The 20,541-nt window shown below is 35.0% G+C and overlaps 1 protein-coding gene across 3 annotated transcripts; it reads left to right on the top strand.

Moving 5' to 3' along the window:
• Positions 1-405: 405 nt before the first annotated feature.
• LOC104100769 (MADS-box transcription factor 27-like) lies at positions 406-20,160 on the top strand. 3 transcript variants are annotated; one of them, XM_009608081.3, is made up of 9 exons: positions 406-478; positions 591-793; positions 9,580-9,658; positions 18,213-18,265; positions 18,349-18,448; positions 18,533-18,574; positions 18,718-18,759; positions 19,075-19,232; positions 19,888-20,160. In XM_009608081.3, the coding sequence occupies exons 2-9, from the start codon at positions 612-614 to the stop codon at positions 19,889-19,891; spliced, it is 660 nt and encodes a 219-aa protein (XP_009606376.1). In that variant the 5' UTR covers positions 406-478; positions 591-611; the 3' UTR covers positions 19,892-20,160. The 3 variants fall into 3 exon arrangements, with proteins under 3 accessions (XP_009606376.1, XP_009606375.1, XP_009606377.1); XM_009608080.3 differs by having other exon boundaries at positions 18,204-18,265; XM_009608082.4 differs by lacking the exon at positions 19,888-20,160 and having other exon boundaries at positions 18,204-18,265; positions 18,718-18,801; positions 19,075-19,201.
• The last annotated feature ends 381 nt before the right edge of the window (positions 20,161-20,541 follow it).

The following is a 20,541-nucleotide window of genomic DNA, read 5'->3' as shown; positions in this document are numbered from 1 at the left end:
TTTCTTTAAATCATTAATCTATACTTAAATATTTTAATATAACTATTATTTCTATCTGTATTGTCATTTATCTTTAAAGGTTTTGCATACTTCTTACTAAAGACGTTTAATTCCCTTATTTAAAGAAGTGTTTATAAACCATCATTTATTTCTCTATTAAACAACTAACTTAATTAAGGCTCCACTAATTGAAGTTTGAAAAAAAAAAAAAAGTAGTAATCATTTTTTGTTTTTATTGAATTTCAAATATTTCAGTAATAAATTTAGTCCTCAATTTTGAGGAGAGGGAGCAGTATATTTAAATGACCAAGTTGCACAATTTTTTTTTTTTTTATCTCAATAGTGCTTACGATGGGGTCTCAGACTTCTCATTGGCTTATAAAAGTAGCTCTTTTCCTGACTTTGATGTGAGGCAAACCCTTGGCCAAACTTCACCAAAAGACTTTGTTTAATTTCCATAAAGCTCAAACAAACCCAAGTATGCTTACTTAGCTTTCCTTTCCTTCACACTTTACTTTTAACCTAAAATACCTAATATTCTCTTAATCCATTGGTTTTTTCTTTCTCTAATTAATCCTTTTTTTTTGTAGAGATAACCCTAGCAAGATAAGATGGGAAGGGGAAAGATTGTGATCCGAAGAATTGATAACTCATCAAGTAGGCAAGTGACTTTCTCTAAGAGAAGGAATGGATTGTTGAAGAAAGCTAAGGAGTTGGCTATCCTCTGTGATGCACAAGTTGGATTGATCATTTTCTCAAGTACAGAAAAGCTCTATGAATTTTCTAACACAAGGTAATTATTTTTCATTTTCATAGTATCTCATTTTGTTGTTTATGATATTCTTTTTTTTTTTCGAATCCTATGCTGTATATAATGTGGTAAGCACTAGGTAAATTGAGTATTTGAATAATTGCTTTTTGCCTTCTTGTCCATTACCATTCAACTTGCAATTGAATATTCCTAACCAGTTCTCTATTTTCTGGTCATAATAAAAAAAAATTAAAAAAAAAACTACAAATAATACATCTCTTGTGTTCTTATATGCTAAGTAGCTTGAGGGTCTCTCTTTGCTAATTTGATGAGATCATGGGCTAATATTCACTAATAATATGACAGCTTAATTTGAGCTAGCTTAACTATAATACAAAAAAAAAAAAAAATTAAGTGATACATGTATTATACACAGACTATATGTTGGTCAGGTCTTTCTAAAAACGCTGCCGCGCATGTACCATACTCCAAAAATCTATAGCTTGTAGCATATATATATATATATATATATATATATATATATATATATATATATATATGTGTGTGTGTGTGTGTGTGTTTATACATACTTGATGGTATTTTTGAAAAATTCGAGCAACATAGATTATATATGTATTTATCACAGGAACACAGATTAAACTGTATAATTATTTACTGAACGGTCTTCTTTATTTTTTTTCTCCTTCAGTTCTTCAAGGATATTACTTCTGCTATTGTTCCCTTCTCAGTTATACACGGGTTCCTAATTCGTCAAAAACAAGGAAATAAATGGAGAAATTTGTTCAGATTTAGTCATTTTTCTTTAGGACAGGAAGAGATAACACGAAGCTGCTTAGATTTGGGTCAGATACTCAGATACATAGCATTATGATGGTTTGTCCATGATCATAAGAAAAAAAGGCAAAAAAAGAGGCAGTTCGGTGTATAAAGTATCCCGCATTAACATAGGATTCGCGGAAGGGTCGCACCCCAAAGGGTATAATTAATGTAGACAGTCAGTGGCAGAGCCACCTTATAGGAATGGGTGTCAAATGGCACCCCTTCGCGGAAAAAATGCACTGTGTAGCTAGGTAAAAAAATAAATTATATGTATATATATTATGTATTGACTCCCCTTTATTTCCTGATATATTTACTTTTATATATTTTGACACCCTTAACAAAAATTCTGGCTCTGCCACCATAGACAGCCTACCCTAATACATGCATCTACACTGCTCAAACTCGTGAATTATAAGTATAAGCAAAAAATTGGGTTATGCAATTGATGCTTCGAAAAGGAACTTATTTATCCTTAATCTCCCTTTAATCATAAAAAGCAAATGATAAAACCTGTTAACTGACAAAACTGTGGAAGTACCATTTTCTATCCAGTTTTCTAACATTTTATCAGAATGAACATTGATAATTCCATACCTAAAACCTAAAGTTCTACATGAGACCATATTCTACAAATATTAAACCTAAGAAACATCATTATATAGCATATACATAGTGCACTGTTTAGCGTTGCACTATAATGCAAGCTCTAAAAACTAAATCTACTCAAATGATTTCCCTTTAAGGTGACTTGCACGTTAAAAATATTAACTTATGAGAGTTTAGGAGCTATACATTGATAGTCTAAAAAATACTTACATAATCAAGTGACGTATAATTAAGGTTATTAACTAGGTAAATCTTTATGGTAAGTGTTACGGTAGCTGGTAAACTATATAAAAATGATAACTAACGTGCACAATATATTAAATTACATAGTGTTTATAACTTAAATCCTTTTTCATATATGGGGCCCATATTGAAGAAAACAAAAAGGAAAGAAAAAATAATGGGATGGTAGGTGCCTAACTTTGTTGACAAATTATAAGCAAATTGCACATGCAAATTGCATGACCAAATCAGCAACAAGCCATTTTCATCGGCTATTTGGACGGCAACTCTTACTATAAATAGAGGCCTTATTTCTTCATTTCAATCACACTAAAAATAAGAGAGAAGTATTAGAGTTGTGAGAGTAATCCACATACTATTTTAGTCTGTGAGAAAATAGAGTAGAGTAATATTGTGGTGAGATATTTAAAATAAAGAATATTATTTCTTTTGAGTCGTAATAGTCTTTTGACACTATAAAGTTGTAATATTATAGTGGTATTATATTGCTCCTCTCGGGTATTGTATTTTACCCCGTTAAAAGATTTGGTGTCATTGTTACTCTCTTGTATCATTATTATTTATCGTGGATATTATTCCTGGGCGAGATATTATTTTTCCCAACAATGTGGTATCAGAACCATGACGAATAATGGTCCGCTGTCTTTTTAGTACCCCTGTCTCACAAAAGATAATTATGAGAAATGTTGTCTACGTATGAAATCCATTCTTGGCTCCTAGGATGTGTGAAAAATCATAGATAGATGATATGCAAAACCCGATAATGAGAAAACTCTGCCTCAAAATGAAATAGATGTCTTGGCAAAGACAAGGAAGAAGGATCGACAAGCTCTCACTCTTATCCACCAATGTTTGAGTGACGCCATATTTGAGAAGGTGGCAGATGCTACCACCTTAAAGGAAGCTTGGGAGATTTTACTAAATTCTCCCCAAGGAGTTGATAAAGTGAGAAAGGTAAAACTTTAAACTCTAAGGGTTGATTTTGAAGTTTTAAAAATGAAAGAATCTGAATGCATTGCGGATTATTGTTCAAAAGTGAAGGTTATTGTAAATCAATTGAAAAGATATGCGGAGGATATAAAAGATGTCCGCGTGGTAAAAAAGATCCTTCGCACTTTAACACCTAAATTCGATTTTGCGGTGTGTGCTATTGAGGAGTCTAAAGATTTAGACTCTATGACGGTGGAGCAGTTGGAGGGTTCTTTACAAGCCTATGAAGAAAAGATCAAGAGGAGACAAGAAGTGTCGCTGGAGTAATTTCTTAAAACTCAGGCATCCTTTAAGGTAAAAAAAGCTATCGAGGGAAGGGATGAGGACGAGGCCGTGGCGGTCATGGAAGAGGAAGAAGTAACGGTAACAACTTCAACAATGAAGTTAAAATCCACCAAACATTCAGAGGTCATGGTCGTGGACATAGAGGAGGAAGAGGACATGGCTACTACCAAGAAAATAATGGACAAAAGGTATGACAAATTAAAAATTGAGTGTTATAATTGTCATAAATTTGGCCATTACTCTTAGGAATGTCGTAGCGATGTTGAAGAAAAAGCTAACCTTGTTAACGACAAGAAAGAAGATGATGAGTCAACGTTGTTGCTGGCATTCAAGGAAGAAGACATGGATGATTGTAGCGCGTGGTATTTGGACAATGAAGCAAGCAATCATATGTGTGGACGCAAAGAGAAGTTTGTGGAGATCAATAAAACGGTGAGAGATAATACGTCTTTTGGAGATACCTCAAAAATTCAAATCAAAGGGATAGATACGATTCTGATCTCCTGTAAAAATGGTGACCACAAGTTAATTCAAGATGTTTATTATGTGCCAAAATTAAAACTCTCTTTTTTACGCGAGACAGAAAGTGTAACTGCCGAAACTCTTTCAGCTTGTCGCAGCTGGCTTTCACTCGAATTTTTTTCAGTTATAAGGTTTTCTACTCCTTTATCCTTTGACTCTCAACTCAATGCATCACAGACTGACGACTCTAAGAAAAGTTAGAAGAGCTAATAGAACTTGACTTACTTCTTACTGAATGTCATACTTAACTGAGAGTTCTCCCGATCCCGAGAGAACCCGGGATGTTAGCGATTAGTCAGTCCGGGTCCAGCTAGTCTTGCACTTCACTTTAAGACCGGTCCTTCAAATAAGGGCTTAGTAGTCTAACTCTGTTCACCATTCCCACTCGGGAATCACTTCACTCCAGCGCCTCATCAGTCTTCTTGCATCTTTTCCAGCTTTGAAAATCGACTAAGCGTTGCGCCAAGCCTACTTGTGAAGAGAAGAGTCGTCGGGCTATTGCAGAGTGAAGGAAGGTTGACTCGTTGAGGAAGACATCTTCTTCTGCATCTCTCTTCTCAGATCGCCCATGATGGGACCCCTTGTCTACGTCCTCGAAGAGATGGTCTTGGGACCCCATCTCCCAAGGGCTACTTAAGCCACTTTAGTGCAAACCAGAAGGACTTACGTTGTTGGATGTTGCTCAGTCGTGTTATAACTTAACAACCAAAAAGCTCTGCGTCGAACTTCAGCCCCTTCTTTGAGTTTGGGCCAAATTCTTGAAAAGGAATATGACATCCACATGAAAAATATGCATATTTGGCTTAGAGATTCAAGTGGAATTCTAATTGTTAAAGTGCATATGGCAAAGAATAGATTATTTTCTCTGAATCTTAAGATAATTTATGCAAAGTGTTTGAAGGCTAATGTGCAAGATGAATCATGGTATTGGCACATACGATTTGGGCACTTGAATTTTGAAGCACTCAAATCAATGGGAGAAAGGAACATGGTGCATGGGATACCATCAATCAACCATCCCAATCAATTGTGTGAAGATTGTCTTCTTGGAAAACATGCAAGGAGGAGTTTTTCAAATGAGGCCATGTCAAGATCAACCAAAATGCTCCAGCTTGTTCACACTGATGTATGGGCCAATCAATCCTCCATCCTATGGTAAAATTAAATACTTTCTGCTCCTCATTGATGACTTTAGTAGAAAGACTGGTTCATTTTTTGAACCAAAAATCTAAAGCTTTTGCTGCTTTTAAAAATTTCAAAATAATTGTGAAAAAAGAAAGTGGCTATGAAATAAAAGCTTTAATGTCTGATAGAGGATGCAAATTCACTTCAAAAGAATATAATGAGTTTTGTCAGTTTCATGGAATTCGTCGCCCTCTAACAGTACCTTATTCACCCAAACAAAATGGAGTTGCAGAGAGAAAGAATCGAACGATTTTTAATATGGCTAGATGTATGTTGAAAGCTAAAAGTATGCCCAGGGAGTTTTGGGTCGAAACTGTTTCTTGTGCAGTTTATTTGAACAACAGGTCTCCAACAAGAAATGTTAGAGATCAAACCTCTCAAGAAGTATGGAGTGGAAGAAAACCAAGTATCAAACACTTGAGAATATTTGGGAGCATAGCCTATGCTTATGTGCCACAACAAGGGAGAGCTAAGCTTGACAATCAAAGTGCCAAGCATGTGTTTGTTGGCTATGATACAAGTTCAAAAGGCTATAAGTTATACAACCCAAGCAGCGATAAGGTGTTGGTTAGTCGCGATGTTTAATTTGATGAAGAATTGGCATGAATCTTGGAAGCTCAGGAAGAAACTTCATATGATTTTCTTCCATACTTTGGTGATCAAGAAGAACCAAAGACCATGGAACCTGTGCAGGATACAACTCTACCTCCTTCTCCAACAAATGTTGCATCTCCCTCTTCTCAAGAAAGTTCAAATGAACAGCCGCAAAGGACAAGGAGTATTCAAGAGCTATATGAGGACACAGAAGAAGTTACTAATTTTGATTTTTTATATTATCTCTTTGCTGACAGTGAACCAATGAACTTTGATGAAGCTGTTACAAACAAACGGTGGAGATAAGCCATGGAGGAGGAGATCGAGTCAATAGAGAAGAACAACACCTGGGAGTTAACAACTCTTCCCAAAGGTCATCGAGCATTTGGAGTAAAATAGGTTTATAAGACAAAGAAGAATATTGATGGAGATGTGAAGAGATACAAGGCACGAATTGTGGCTAAAGGCTACAAGCAAAGGCAAGGCATTGACTATGAAGAAGTCTATGCACCTGTTGTCCCATGGAGATAATTCATTTGTTGATCTCTTTGGCGGCACAAATGAAGTGGAAGATCCATCAACTAGATGTCAAGCCAGCCTTCTTGAATAGCTATCTTGAAGAAGAAGTCTATGTTGAACAACTATTAGGCTTCGTGGTCAAAAACTATGAAGATAAAGTGTTGAAGTTGAACAAAGCTTTATATAGATTGAAGCAAGCCCCTCGAGCATTGAATAGTTGCATCGACAAGTATTTTTAAAATAATGGGTTTACTCGTTGTCTCCATGAATATGCTCTTTATCTTAAAATTCATACTAATGGAGAGATCTTGCTTGTTTGTCTTTATGTTGATGATCTTATTTTTACGGGTAATAACCCAAGTTTGTTTGAAGCTTTTAAGAAAGATATGTCCCGCGAGTTCGAGATGACAGACGTATGACTTATGTCAGACTACCTGGGCCTAGAAGTGAAGCAGATGGAGGATGGAATTTTTATTTCTCAAGAAAGCTATACAAAAGAGATAGTGAAGAAGCTCAACATGCTCGATTGCAACCCCGTGAACACACCGATGGAGAGTGGGACAAAATTATCCAAGTTTGATGAAGGAGAAAAAGTGGATCCCATATTTTTTAAAAGTCTTGTGCTAAGTTTGAGGTACTTGACTTGTACCAGACTAAATATACTCTTTGTAGTTGGAGTAGTAAACCGCTTCATGAAAGCTCCTACCTCCACTCATTTGAAAGTCACTAGAAGAATTCTTCGTTACCTAAAAGGTACGATCGACTTTGGGTTATTTTATTCTTCTTCTAATGACTTCAACCTTATGAGATTTTGTGATAGTGATTATGCGGGAGATTTGATGATAGAAAAAATATAACTGGTTTTGTGTTTTTCTTGGGTGGTTCTGTTATTTTTTGGAGTTCAAAGAAACAATCCATTGTTACTCTTTCGACTTGTGAAGCTGAATATATAGCAGCAACATCTTGTACATGTCATGCTATTTGGCTGAAAAGATTATTGAAGCAGCTCAATTTGCCACAAATTGAAGCTACAGAGATTTGTATTGACAACAAATCCGCACAGCACTTGCCAATAATCTGGTGTATCATTATCGAAGCAAGCATATAGATACAAGGTATCACTTCATCAGAGAATGCATTGCTAAAAAGGAAGTCGAGCTCAAATATGTGAAGTCTCATGATCAGGCTGCAGATATCTTTACAAATCCTCTTAAGTTTGAGAATTTTCAGAGGTTGAGATCAAGTCTTGGAATGAAAAAGAAAAATCAAAATTAAGGGAGATATTGGGCCCATATTGAAGAAAATAAAAAAAATGCGATGGTAGATGCCTAACTTTGTTGACAAATTATAGGCAAATTACACATGCAAATTGCATGACCAAATCAGCAACAAGCCATTTTCATTGGCTATTTGGACGGCAGCTCTTACTATAAATAGAGGCCTTGTTTCTTCAGTTCAATCACACCAAAAATAAGAGAGAAGTATTAGAGTTGTGAGAATAATCCACAGAAGAAAATAGAGTGGGAGTAATATTGTGGTGAAATATTTAAAATAAAGAATGTTATTTCTTTTGAGTTGTAGTAGTCTTTTGACACTACAAAGTTGTAATATTATAGTGGTATTATATTGATCCTCTCGGATATTGTATTTTACCCCGTTAAAAGATTTGGTGTCATTGTTACTCTCTTGTGTCATTATTATTTATCGTTGATATTATTCCTGGATGGGATATTATTTTTTCCATCATACTCCCTACTTTTTAATTTATGTGACGTAGTTTGACTCGACGACATAGAGTTTAAGTAAAAAAAGGAAAGGTTTTAAAACTTGTGGTTTTAAAATTTTAAGGGCAAAAGCTTTTGTGGGGCTCTCAATTTGTGCGGCTACAAAAGCTTCTTGGGTAAATTGGATAAACGAGAAAGTTAAAGTTAAATTAATTCTAAATATAGTAGTGTATCGTCCCTTTTAGAATAGACTAATAAGAATGAATGGATGGATAAGTGTAGCTAGTAATCCAAGTTAATTAGCCAACATTTAGGGAAATTTACTAACATGAGCCTGCTTAACTTCACCCTCATCTTGCTATGTATGCTGTTTAAGAATTGAGGGATTCGGATAAATTCAGTGTATATTCATTCATAGAAGGAGTCATCCTTTAATATATATATATATATATATATATATATATATATATATATATATATATATATATCATGTACGACAATTGGAAGAGGTTGAGATTGATACTATATATACTATCGGTAGAAGATTATCCTAGCTTATCTCAACAAATTTTGTATTTTGAATTACAAGTATTCAAATATATATATTCCAATTTCTACGTTATCATTTACCCATAGCAAAAAAATATTGGTCTAGAATGAAAAAAGGAATGTGTTCCTGCGTTACAGGAAACATGACTATTTCCAAACAAGAGGCAGATGTTGTATATATAATCAATGTGTTCAACTAATCAATCTTAGTATTTCGATATGAAGCATATATATTGTTTTGACCCATAATTTGAAAAGTATAATGTATTCAATGGTAAGATTACGAAGATTAAATCTATCAAACTTAAATCGTGAATACATCTATGATTTCACATAAATAAATAAAAGTTCTTTATTTTATTATCAAAAACTGTATTCTCACAATTCAGAATTTTTGGTCTGTTGCAAGTGTTTAACCAATAGACATTCTTAAGTTGAGACATGAAAATAGCAGAATGCGAATATTGGAAAACTTCACTAGAGAAAAACAACGGTGAAACAGAAATGAAAGTACAACAGCATTAATCGTTAGCTTCATACAAGATTGAAATTAACAATATTAGTTGCTTGGGAAAGGAAAGAAAGATCAATAATGTCGTTAATATATTTGGAGTAGTTATTCTATCTAGTTCACTTTCATATTTCTGTAACTTTCAAAACACTAGGTGGGATAAGTTTTATCGTCAGTATATATATATATATATATATATATATATATATAAACAATACAATTAATTGACCAGTTTTTTACCCCTTTTCAAATACCAGTATGAAATCAGTTGTTGAACGATACAATAAAACGAAAGACGAGCATCACCAATTGCAAAATCCAGTTTCAGAACTGAAGGTAATATTTTCATCACACTACTCATTTCTGCATGTGCTTGAAAATTTCGGTATATACGTGCTAGAAATTTGCATCTTGTCATATTTTTGAGATGGTTGTGTGACTTTACTGTTATAGTGGGAAAAAGTCAGTGATCATATGCGAAATTAACTCAAGAGAACTGATTTACTTGAATTAGGGCTCTTTGGCAAAAACCAATACTTCAACATCTAAACTAGAATATCACCATCCCTTTGACTACTCCTCTATACTCCTATTAGATCCACACAAGGAATGTGAAAAAAAAAAAACATAGGCAACAGTTCTAAGAGCTGAATCACAGAGATTTTCTTGATAGAAATAGGTTGGTGCGTTTTCAATCTCTCGCTCGGGTAGTCCTAAGTTAGGGGCGGGCATAGTTTGGGCAAACCCGAAATTCGAACTTTTTGGATTTTTGGTTTGGATTTTGGATTGGATTTTGGATTTGGTACTTCAGATTTGTAGATATCCGAAAATCCGAAATTTTTATACGTTATATTTAGTCCATTAGCCATATGTCAATAGTAACAAGTCCAATACCCTACACATTAGACATTATCTCATATATTCGATCAATATTAATTACTAAGTTACTGTTAGAATACTTTCTATTTGAACATAGTTTTACTATTACTACTTCTTATCGGCATATTAATGTTTTTGTTGTATTTTCTTGATAATGATTTTATTACTTGAATACTTTATTTGGATGGTTGCCGTGAGAATGAAGAACTTTTAGGTAATTTAACATGAATACTTTATTTGGATGTTCATTTTTGTAAGAAGAAAAACATCTAAACTTATAGGCTCAAAACCGAAAATCCGAAATATCCAAATCGATTAATCAAAAACTGAACTTAAAAAATCTGATCCAATCCTAACTTATTTGGATTGGATTTCGGTTGTCATTTATATAATCCGAAAACCGAATATCCAAACCGAAATTTTCATATTCCGAACTGCCCGGACGCTCACCCCTAGTCTAAGTCCTGTACAATCAGGAGGAACGAACTATTTTTTAATGGAATTATGTCAGAGAAAGAAGCAGACATGAACAACATCTGAAGAGTACTTTCTGCCGTTGTGTGTTGAAGTACAAATCTTTGCTATATGAACCAATATTTACACCTAATTAATGTAGTGAATGATTTAGGTTATTGGATGTCAGTTGAAGTGTAAATCCTGGGGCCATATGGATGTCCAAATGTAAATGGAAATTGCTGAAAGATACAGGCTGTTAGACATGAGCTCTTTTTTTGAATATCAGCTAGCCAAGGAAATGTAGTGCCCATAAGTCAGATACTGAAAGATAGCTGCATTCTGAAACCCAGCACACATATAGTTGCATATGATCTCTTTTCCATGATCAAATGTTGTTTCACATGATTCCATTAAAAAGTAGTTCGTTTGTCTTGGTCGAACAGTATGGCTGAGATGTGACGTGGTGCATCCCCTTTTAAAATATTTTATAAATTCATCGTCAATCTATCTTGAAAAGATATACTGAAGAGAAAGAGATGCAGAGGCATCCCGCGGTTTACTTAACCCACTATACTAATCTTAGAAGCAGAGGCGGATCTAGAGCAGTCCAATGAGAGTTTAACTCACCTTATTACTTTCTGATCGATCCACAAGTACATATGCAAACAAAAAAGAGTTGCTTGTGTATGTGTATAGATAAAACGGATCATTCTGAATTCACTGACTATATATAAACTCTAGACTAGAATTGCCTCTGCTTACTAGTCCGCACATCCAATGTGTGATTAAATCATTTGGTAACATCGTAATACAGACGTCTTCAGCTCAGTAAGGTAAGTGAAATTGAGACTCCGGAGAGGTAGTAAGAATTAAAAAAAGTCTTCAATTTTCAAGAAGAATACATCCTTTTTCTATGTGGTTTCTGTGACCAGAAAGATGGAGGAGGAAACTATACATAGTGTTAGCATGTATCTTTGATTTCAGAAGCTCTTATATAGTATATATTTAAGAGAGGAATAACTAGTTTTAGAATCTAGTTGGACAACAATTCTCTGATAACTTTTTCTTCTTATCCATCATATAAGATATTGTGTATATTAATATATTACTGAATCTAAGAGTTTAACTTAAAATAAAGTAAAACTAATCTACTCTCATTTAGTGATTTCCTAGATAGTCGAAAACAGAAGTTCTTGGATACTATTCAAAATCCAGAGGAACTGTGTGGGAAATGTGAAAGAGTGAGAAGCTATACCGACTTGCTCTTAGATAAGGGATAGTACCAGAATCTCAGATTGATTTCTAGCTAATGTTTGTTGTAAGAATGGGCACTGAAATTGGAAGATTGACAGAAGGAGGATGGAAGTTGATTCCTTTGTCATCATTTGGCTGCATAACTAGGGGAATGAACTAGACAGATGTATTAAGTTATTAACCTTCAAAAAATACTCTGTGACGGAAGGTTATTTTGGGCTATTTGTCTTTTGGATAAGTCAAGTCACTCTTTCTGCTGAGATTTCTAAAAAGAACCAATCACAAATTAAAATCCTTCATTCATAATTGTAATATGGCCAATTTTCATGACATTTGTCATGACATAATATCCATTATAACAAATTTATGGATCATGACATTTGCCATGACATAATATCCATTATTAAGCCAAGAATTTCTTGCTATAAATAGAGGAGTTTCTCCTCATTTGCAAATACACCAATTCAAGAGCTTTTCACTCTTGTCTTTCTTTCTCCTCCTTTATTTCATTATAGAGTATTTTGTAAGAGAGTGAGTGCTGGAAAACACTTGTGTGAACCTTTTCTTTGGAGTGATCTTGTGAGGTTATTCTCTTGGGGTATTTGGGATTAATTAGAGTATTTACTCTAATTTTGTACTCTCTTTTGTACTCTTGTTGGTATAGTGAAATTGCTCCTCTCCGCTTGTGGACGTAGGTCACCTTGACCGAACCACATTAAATTTGTGTCTTCTTTATATTCTTTAATTGCCGTTATTATCACCTTCCATTGTCTTTGTTATTGCCATTATATCGTTGTTTGGCTAAATTCCGCACTACCCGAGTTCCCGATCCTAATAAATTGGTATCAGAGCCAGATCTAACCAGGTTATTTTAAATAGCCAAAATGACTCTAACAAAGTCTTATGTTGAGAAATTTGACCGAAGTACAAATTTCGGAATGTGGCAATTAAAGATAGAAGCTATCCTAATTCAGGATGGCTTAGATTTGGCACTTCAAGGAAAGGAGAAGATGCCAGATAAAATGAAGGACGAGGAGTTTGTCGTCATAGACAAAAAGGCAAAAGCAGGTATTATTTTAAATCTTTCAAATGAGATTTTGCGTGAAATTGCAACAGAAAGCTCAGCCAAAGGCATATGGGAAAAACTTAAAACCCTATATATCAAAAGAACAATGGAAAACAGGCTTTACCTAAAGCAAAAACTCTACATTTTTTGTATGGCTGAAGGTACCTCTATACTTACTCATCTTGATACTTTTGATTCTCTTCTTATGGATTTAAGTAACATAGATGCTGAAATCAAAGATGAGGATCAAGCTGTGTTATTGCTTGTTTCCTTACCCTAGTCGTTTAAACATATAAGAGATACTATCCTTTATGGAAAGGATAATATCTCTTATAAAGATATCAAATCTATTTTGAAATCAAAAGAACAAATAGATATAGATATTACTGGAGAAACTAGTAGGAACCAAGGGGAAGGCTTATTCATAAGAGGTAGATCCAATAAGAAAGATTCAAGTAGTGAGAAACCTAAATCAAGGTCAAAATCCAGATACAGAAATGTCATGTGCAAATATTGTCATAAGAAAGGTCACATTATTTCTGAATACTTTAAATTGAAAAACAAAGAAAAGCATATAGAGAAAAAAAATAAGCACAAAAATACTGACACTGCCGAAGCAAGTGTAGCTGCTGATGAGACTAAGGGAACTATTTTTTTAGCAACTAATAATAGTTTCAAATCTAATAATGAGTGGATTTTAGATTCGGGTTGTTCTTATCATATGTGTCCCAGTCAGGATTTATTTACCACATATGAATCTATTGGAGGTGGAGTTGTCTTGATGGGCAACAATGCTGCCTGCAAAGTTATTGGAAAAAGTACAGTCCGAATCAAAATGCACGATGGTGTGGTAAGAACTCTCACCGATGTTTAGACATGTTCCTGACTTGAAGAAAAATCTCATCTCTTTGGGCACTCTAGAATCTCTTGGGTGCAAGTACACAAGTGAAGGTGGAGTTCTGAAATTTTCTCATGGTGCTCTTGTGATCATGAAAGCACGCAGATCTGGTACGTTGTATACTCTTTTGGGATCTACTGTTACAGGTGCTGCTGCAGTTTCAATATCAGATAAATCAGATTCTGACATCACCAAATTGTAGCATATGCGATTGGGACAATGAGTGAAAAAGGTCTTTCCATCCTCAGTAAAAGAGGTATCTTATGTGGCCAAAGTACCGAAAATATGGAGTTCTGTGAACATTGTATGTTCGGGAAGCAGAAAAGAGTCAGCTTCAAATCTCCAGCGATTCATAGAACAAAAGGTACTTTGGATTACATTCATTCAGATCTTTGGGGTCCTTCACGTACCCCATCAAAAGGTGGTGCCAGGTATATGTTAACTTTCATTGATGATTATTGAAGAAAAGTTTGGGTTTATTTCCTGAAAAATAAAAGTGATGTTTTCTTAAATTTCAAACAATGAAAAGTTTTGATTGAGAAGCAAACATGAAAACAGGTTAAGCGGCTTAGAACAGATAATGGCTTGAAATTTTGTAATGATGAATTCAACGAATTTTGCAAGAATGAAGGAATTGCTCGACATCGTACTGTGAGAATGACACCTCAGCAAAATGGTGTGGCAGAAAGGATGAATAGAACTCTTTTGGAAAGGGCTCGTTGCATGATTTCAAATGCTGGGTTGATAAACGCCTTTTGGGCAGAAGCTATCTCTACAGCTTGTTATATTGTCAACCGAGCTCCTTCTACACCTTTGAACTTTAAGACTCCAGAGGAAATGTGGTCAGGTACTCCTGCTAATTATTCTGATTTAAAGATATTTGGTTGCCCTGCATACATGCATGTAAATGATGGAAAATTAGAGCCAAGGGCTAAAAAGTGCATTTTCCTTGGGTATACATCTGGGGTGAAAGTATACCGACTATGGTATCCTGATCCCACGGTACCAAAATTTATAATTAGCAGAGATGTAACCTTTGATGAATTCTCTATGTTACATTCTAGAAAAGAGTCTTCTAGTTCTTGTAATACAGATAAAGGAAAGAGTACACAGAACCAGGTGGAGATTGAGATTGGCATTCCTTCTGAGCCAAGCTCATCAACTTTGGAGCAAAATACAGTTGGAACTCCTGAAGTTGAGACAGAAGCTGAAATTTCTGAAGTTGAGACTCCTGAAGTTGAACCAGAAGAAGAGGAGTATTCTATAGCCAAACATAGACCAAGAAGAGAAGGTAAACAACCATTAAGGTTTGGAGATTATGTTGCATTTGCTTTTTCAGTTGCACAGGAAACTGAAGAAATTGGAAAACCATCAAAATACTTAAAAGCAGTTTCTGGTGCTGACTCAGCCAAGTGGCTGATTGCAATGAATGAAGAAATTGAGTCTCTCCACAAGAATGGTACTTGGTCTCTTGTGAAGCTGCCATCAGGAAAAAGAATTTTTGGTTGCAAATGGGTCTTCAAGAAAAAGGATGGCATTCCAGGGGTTGAAGATGCGAGGTATAAGGCACGATTAGTTGCAAAGGGCTATAGTCAGGTACAAGGAGTTGATTTTAATGATATTTTCTCACCTGTTGTTAAACATAGCTCTATTCGTTTCTTGCTTGCCTTCGTTGCCATGTATGATTTGGAATTAGAACAACTTGATGTTAAGACAGCTTTCTTACATGGCGAACTTGAGGAACAAATATACATACATCAACCCGAAGGATTTGAAATTGAAGGAAAAGAAGATCATGTTTGCTTGTTGAAGAAATCCTTGTACGGATTAAAACAGTCTCCAAGGCAATGGTATAAAAGGTTTTATTCCTTATGTTGGGTCATGGTTATTCGAGGAGCATATATGATAGTTGTGTTTACTTCTGGAAGTTAAATGATGGTTCATTTGTGTATCTATTATTATATGTTGATGACATGCTCATTGCTGCTAAGAATTTAACAGAAATTCACAATTTGAGAAGTCAGCTGAAAAGTGAATTTGAGATGAAAGATTTGGGAGCAGCTAAGAAAATCCTTGGCATGGAGATCAAAAGAGATCGAAAAGCCAACAGGCTATTTCTGACCCAGAAGAAGTACTTGGAGAAAGTCTTGGAGAGGTTTGGCATGAAAGATGCTAAACTAGTTAGTACCCCTCTTGCTGCTCATTTTAAGTTATCAGCTGCTCAGTTCCCGCAGTCAGAGGAAGAAGAGAGGTACATGGCACAGGTTCCTTATTCCAGTGCAGTCGGCAGTATTATGTATGCAATAGTTTATACACGTCCAGACATTTCACAAGCAGTGAGCGTGGTAAGCCGGTATATGGTTTGCCCTGGTAAAGCATATTGGCATGCTGTGAAATGGATTCTCAGATACTTGCGAGGTACTTCAAACACATGTTTGGAGTTTGGGAGAAATACTAACACTTTGGTTGGTTTTGTAGACTCAGATTATGCGGGTGATCTTGACAAAAGAAGATCACTGTCAGGCTATGTATTTTGCATCGGGGGTTGCGCTATTAGTTGGAAAGCTACATTACAACATGTAGTAGCTTTATCTACTACCGAAGCAGAATATATGGCAATGACCGAGGCGATCAAAGAAGCTTTATGGTTGAAGGGTCTATTTGCGGAACTCAGTTTACACCAAGGTGGTATTATCATTTTCTGTGATAGTCAAAGTGTCATTCAATTGACTAAAGATCAAATGTATCATGAGAGGACGAAGCACATTGATATAAAGTATCATTTCATCCGAGAAACCATTGCTGAAAGAAAAGTCTCTGTTCAGAAGATCAACACTAGAGACAATCCTGCTGACATGTTCACAAAACCTCTTCCAGTATCCAAGTTCAAGCTTTGCCTGAACTTGATTGGCATTTATGAAGAATGATTTTGCCCATTGGGGTTTTTGCGGAGAAGGTTGAGCAAATTTACTATAAGCCGAAATTAGGCCAAGGTGGAGATTTGTAATATGGCCAAATTTTCATGACATTTGCCATGACATAATATCCATTATAACAAATTTATGGATCATGACATTTGCCATGACATAATATCCATTATTAGGCCAACGATTTTTTGCTATAAATAGAGGAGTTTCTCCTTATTTGCAAACACACCAATTCAAGAGCTTTTCACTCTTGTCTTTCTTTCTCCTCCTTTATTTCATTATAGAGTATTTTGTAAGAGAGTGAGTGTTGGGAAACACTTGTGTGAACCTTTTCTTTGGAGTGATCTTGTGAGGTTATTCTCTTGGGGTATTTGGGATTAATTAGAGTATTTACTCTAATTTTATACTCTCTTTTGTACTCTTGTTGGTATAGTGAAATTGCTCCTCTCCGCTTGTGGACGTAGGTCACCTTGACCGAACCACGTTAAATTTGTGTCTTCTTTATATTCTTTAATTGCCGTTATTATCACCTTCCATTGTCTTTGTTATTGTCATTATACCGTTGTTTGGCTAAATTCCGCACTACCCGAGTTCCCGATACTAACAATACAATTTGATGTTATGTCACATTTTCTTTTTGTATACCTATTTGAAAGTACCAGGGAATCGCGAATGCATGGGAAGATTTGGTACTTTTAAGAATGAAAACAATCTGAAAATTGTGAATGCTGACTTCACTTTTGAGTAAATTTAAGTTTCAAGCAAGTGGTTGTCACCCCTTGCATTACTGTTGTATAATCACAGAGTAATAGCCTTAGTAGTTTAAATTACCTGAACAAAAGTAAGAAATTCAATGCTATGCCAATGAATTATACAAAAACCTCACAGTATGTCTAGTTAGGGTCTAATTTATACACAGTAACAGTATAAATAGTTTTTACACAATTGAATTTTTTAAACTGATTAACAACAACAACAACGACAACAACCCAGTATAATCCCATTAGTAGGGTATGAGGAGGGTAGTTTGTACGTAGACCTTACCCCTACCTGGGGTAGAAAAGCTGTTTCCGATAAACCCTCGGCTCCCTCCCTCCAAGAACTCCCCACCTTGCTCTTGGGGTGACTCGAACTCACAACCTCTTGGTTGAAAGTGGAGGGTGCTCACCACTAGAGCAACTCACTCTTGTGTATTTTAAACTGCATTACTTATCAATTATTCCTGGCTACTACCACTAAATAAACGCTTATTATATAGACTTGCAAGTGCTTTTTAAGTGGCCAGATTATATAAATATTTTGACTTGAACTTAAGTCCATAGAACTTAACGTGTATGCTTTTGATACTGAAACTTGTACATTCACTTCACAATCCATGAGTATTCACAGTTTACTTGCTAGCTTTGGCAGAAAGAGGCAGCAATATTGCGGCAACAGTTACAGGAACTGCAACAAAATCATAGGTAGTGTATAGACTTGAAGATAGTAGTCTTATATTCAAGCATAATTCTAATCAACTAGCAATTCCTTACGACTAATAAACCAGGCAAGTCATGGGGGAACAGCTCTATGGGTTGACTATTAAGGACCTTCAAAATCTGGAGAATCGACTAGAAACGAGCATAAGAGGCATCCGTATGAAAAAGGTCAGCAATCAACATGACACTGATAATTTGCAACACGATAATATGCGAACTGAAAAACTCACTAATGTCCTTTGATTGTTGCAGGAGCAAATATTACATGATGAGATTCAAGAGCTATCTCTGAAGGTATACAAAATAGTAGTAGCAATTTTCAAGTTTCATCACATGAAGAAGAGATTGGAAAAGAATAACAGTATTGTTCATCAATTGCTAAAAATATTGTTAATCGGATGTCTTGACTGTGTTCCTATGTTTACTAACTCAAACAGGGGAGCCTAATGCATCAAGAAAATTTGGAACTCTTCCACAAGGTAAACATCATTCAACAAGAAAATGTGGATTTATATATATAGGTGTTTGCTTCTTAACTAGGACTTGACACATCAAAATTTTCTCTTTCGAAAATACTTATCCGCATATAGTGTTTACTCCAAACTAACCTGTGTAACCATAAGATTCACTATTAAAGTGAGAAAACACATTACTTAACCAGAATGAAGTGATTAAAGCGTATGTGCATGATCCAAATGCTTTTATTTGCTTGGTTTAAACAGTAGATGCGAGTAAATATTTTTCCTTATTCCTTCTGCCACTAAAAAGTAATGAGTCAAAAAAGAATTTCTCAGGCTTTTGGTACAAGGGATGCAAATGAAGTGAATGGAAACAGCAGTACTCCATATTACTTCACAGTTAGTAGGGAAGTGAATGCCCCCATCCATCTGCAGTTAAGCCAGTCTGAGCCACACAATTGTGAGACTCCTGCAAGAGTAGTATCTAACCAAAGGTAAATCTTTTTTCATTTTATTTGCAATTGTGAATCAAACTTCAATAAACAAATTGATTTGAAACTCTAGCAGCAATAGTTGTTTCTGCTTAAAAGCTCCTCAGAATATGTGTCTATTTACAGATAGAGGTTTTTCCACAAAGCAAAACAAAAGGCTGTACTCCAATAATATTAATCAATTATTTCCTACCCTTGGTTTCTAATTCATTAAACTAAATGATTCTGAACACTTTAAAATATATGAGATACAGAGCATGTAGTTTCACCCGTAGTAACAATGGATTTAACTTATATACATTGAAAGTATAATTTTTTTTTATACTATTATTGTACTTGGTGCTTTATTTTCATTATTTCTTGAGCCGAGAGTCTATCGGAAATAACATCTCTATCTCTATGAGGTAGGGGTAAGGTCTGCGTACACGCTACCCTCCCCAAACCTCATTTATGGGATCAAACTGGGTTTTTCGTTGTTGTTGTAGTATATTTTAACTTGTTGTAGTAGGTATGATACCTTACTTTCCAGGTTGTTAATTCCATTTTTATGAACGTTATGCTTGATAGCGTAAAACTTCTATCAGAAAGAACTTCCATCAATGCCAACACCGTTCCGGATTGGCTTATCTAACATAAAATGGTTTTTGATCTTTTACAGGTAAAAGTCAATGCCAAAAATAAAGGCAAATGACTGAAAAGTTAGAACTACTCAGCAGCATACAGAAAAAGCCAACAAAAGTTATACTGGGGTTTCAGTGATTAAATATTGTGTTGTTGTCATGTAGTAACAAAGCGAGATCATAATTATGATGTATTGTACTATATATGTTACTCATACTAAATGGAATTATATGTAAAATCCTTGCTGCAATACATTTCAAGCATTTGATGCTTTATACTAATAGAACAGGCGAAGCTAGAATTTTTAGTTTATGGGTTTTGATCCATAATCCTTTTTACTTACAGAATATCTTACAGAATGAAGGGAATAGTTACCTCTAACAGAAACTTGGACACAAAACATCAAATATAAGTAACGTCTACTGTCAACATAATTTGTGACGGACAATTCATCGACATGGATGAAAATTTGCGACGGGAAACTTTTATCATAAATATTTTCTATTTTTAACGACCAAAAACACTAATGGTTTAGTATTTTTTTGGAAAGTAAAAACATTTCTTCATATCTCTATAATTTTCAAGAAAGGAGAAAAGGCCACCTAACTTCTTTTTCTTTTCCAGAAAATTTTTTCAAACCCAAAAGAGACTTGATAAGAATTGCAGTGATATTTCGACAGAGTTGTTTAAC

Source organism: Nicotiana tomentosiformis, chromosome 2 (assembly GCF_000390325.3).
Source record: "Nicotiana tomentosiformis chromosome 2, ASM39032v3, whole genome shotgun sequence".
Classification (NCBI taxonomy): domain Eukaryota; kingdom Viridiplantae; phylum Streptophyta; class Magnoliopsida; order Solanales; family Solanaceae; genus Nicotiana; species Nicotiana tomentosiformis.
This window is presented reverse-complemented; position numbering and strand designations above follow the sequence as displayed.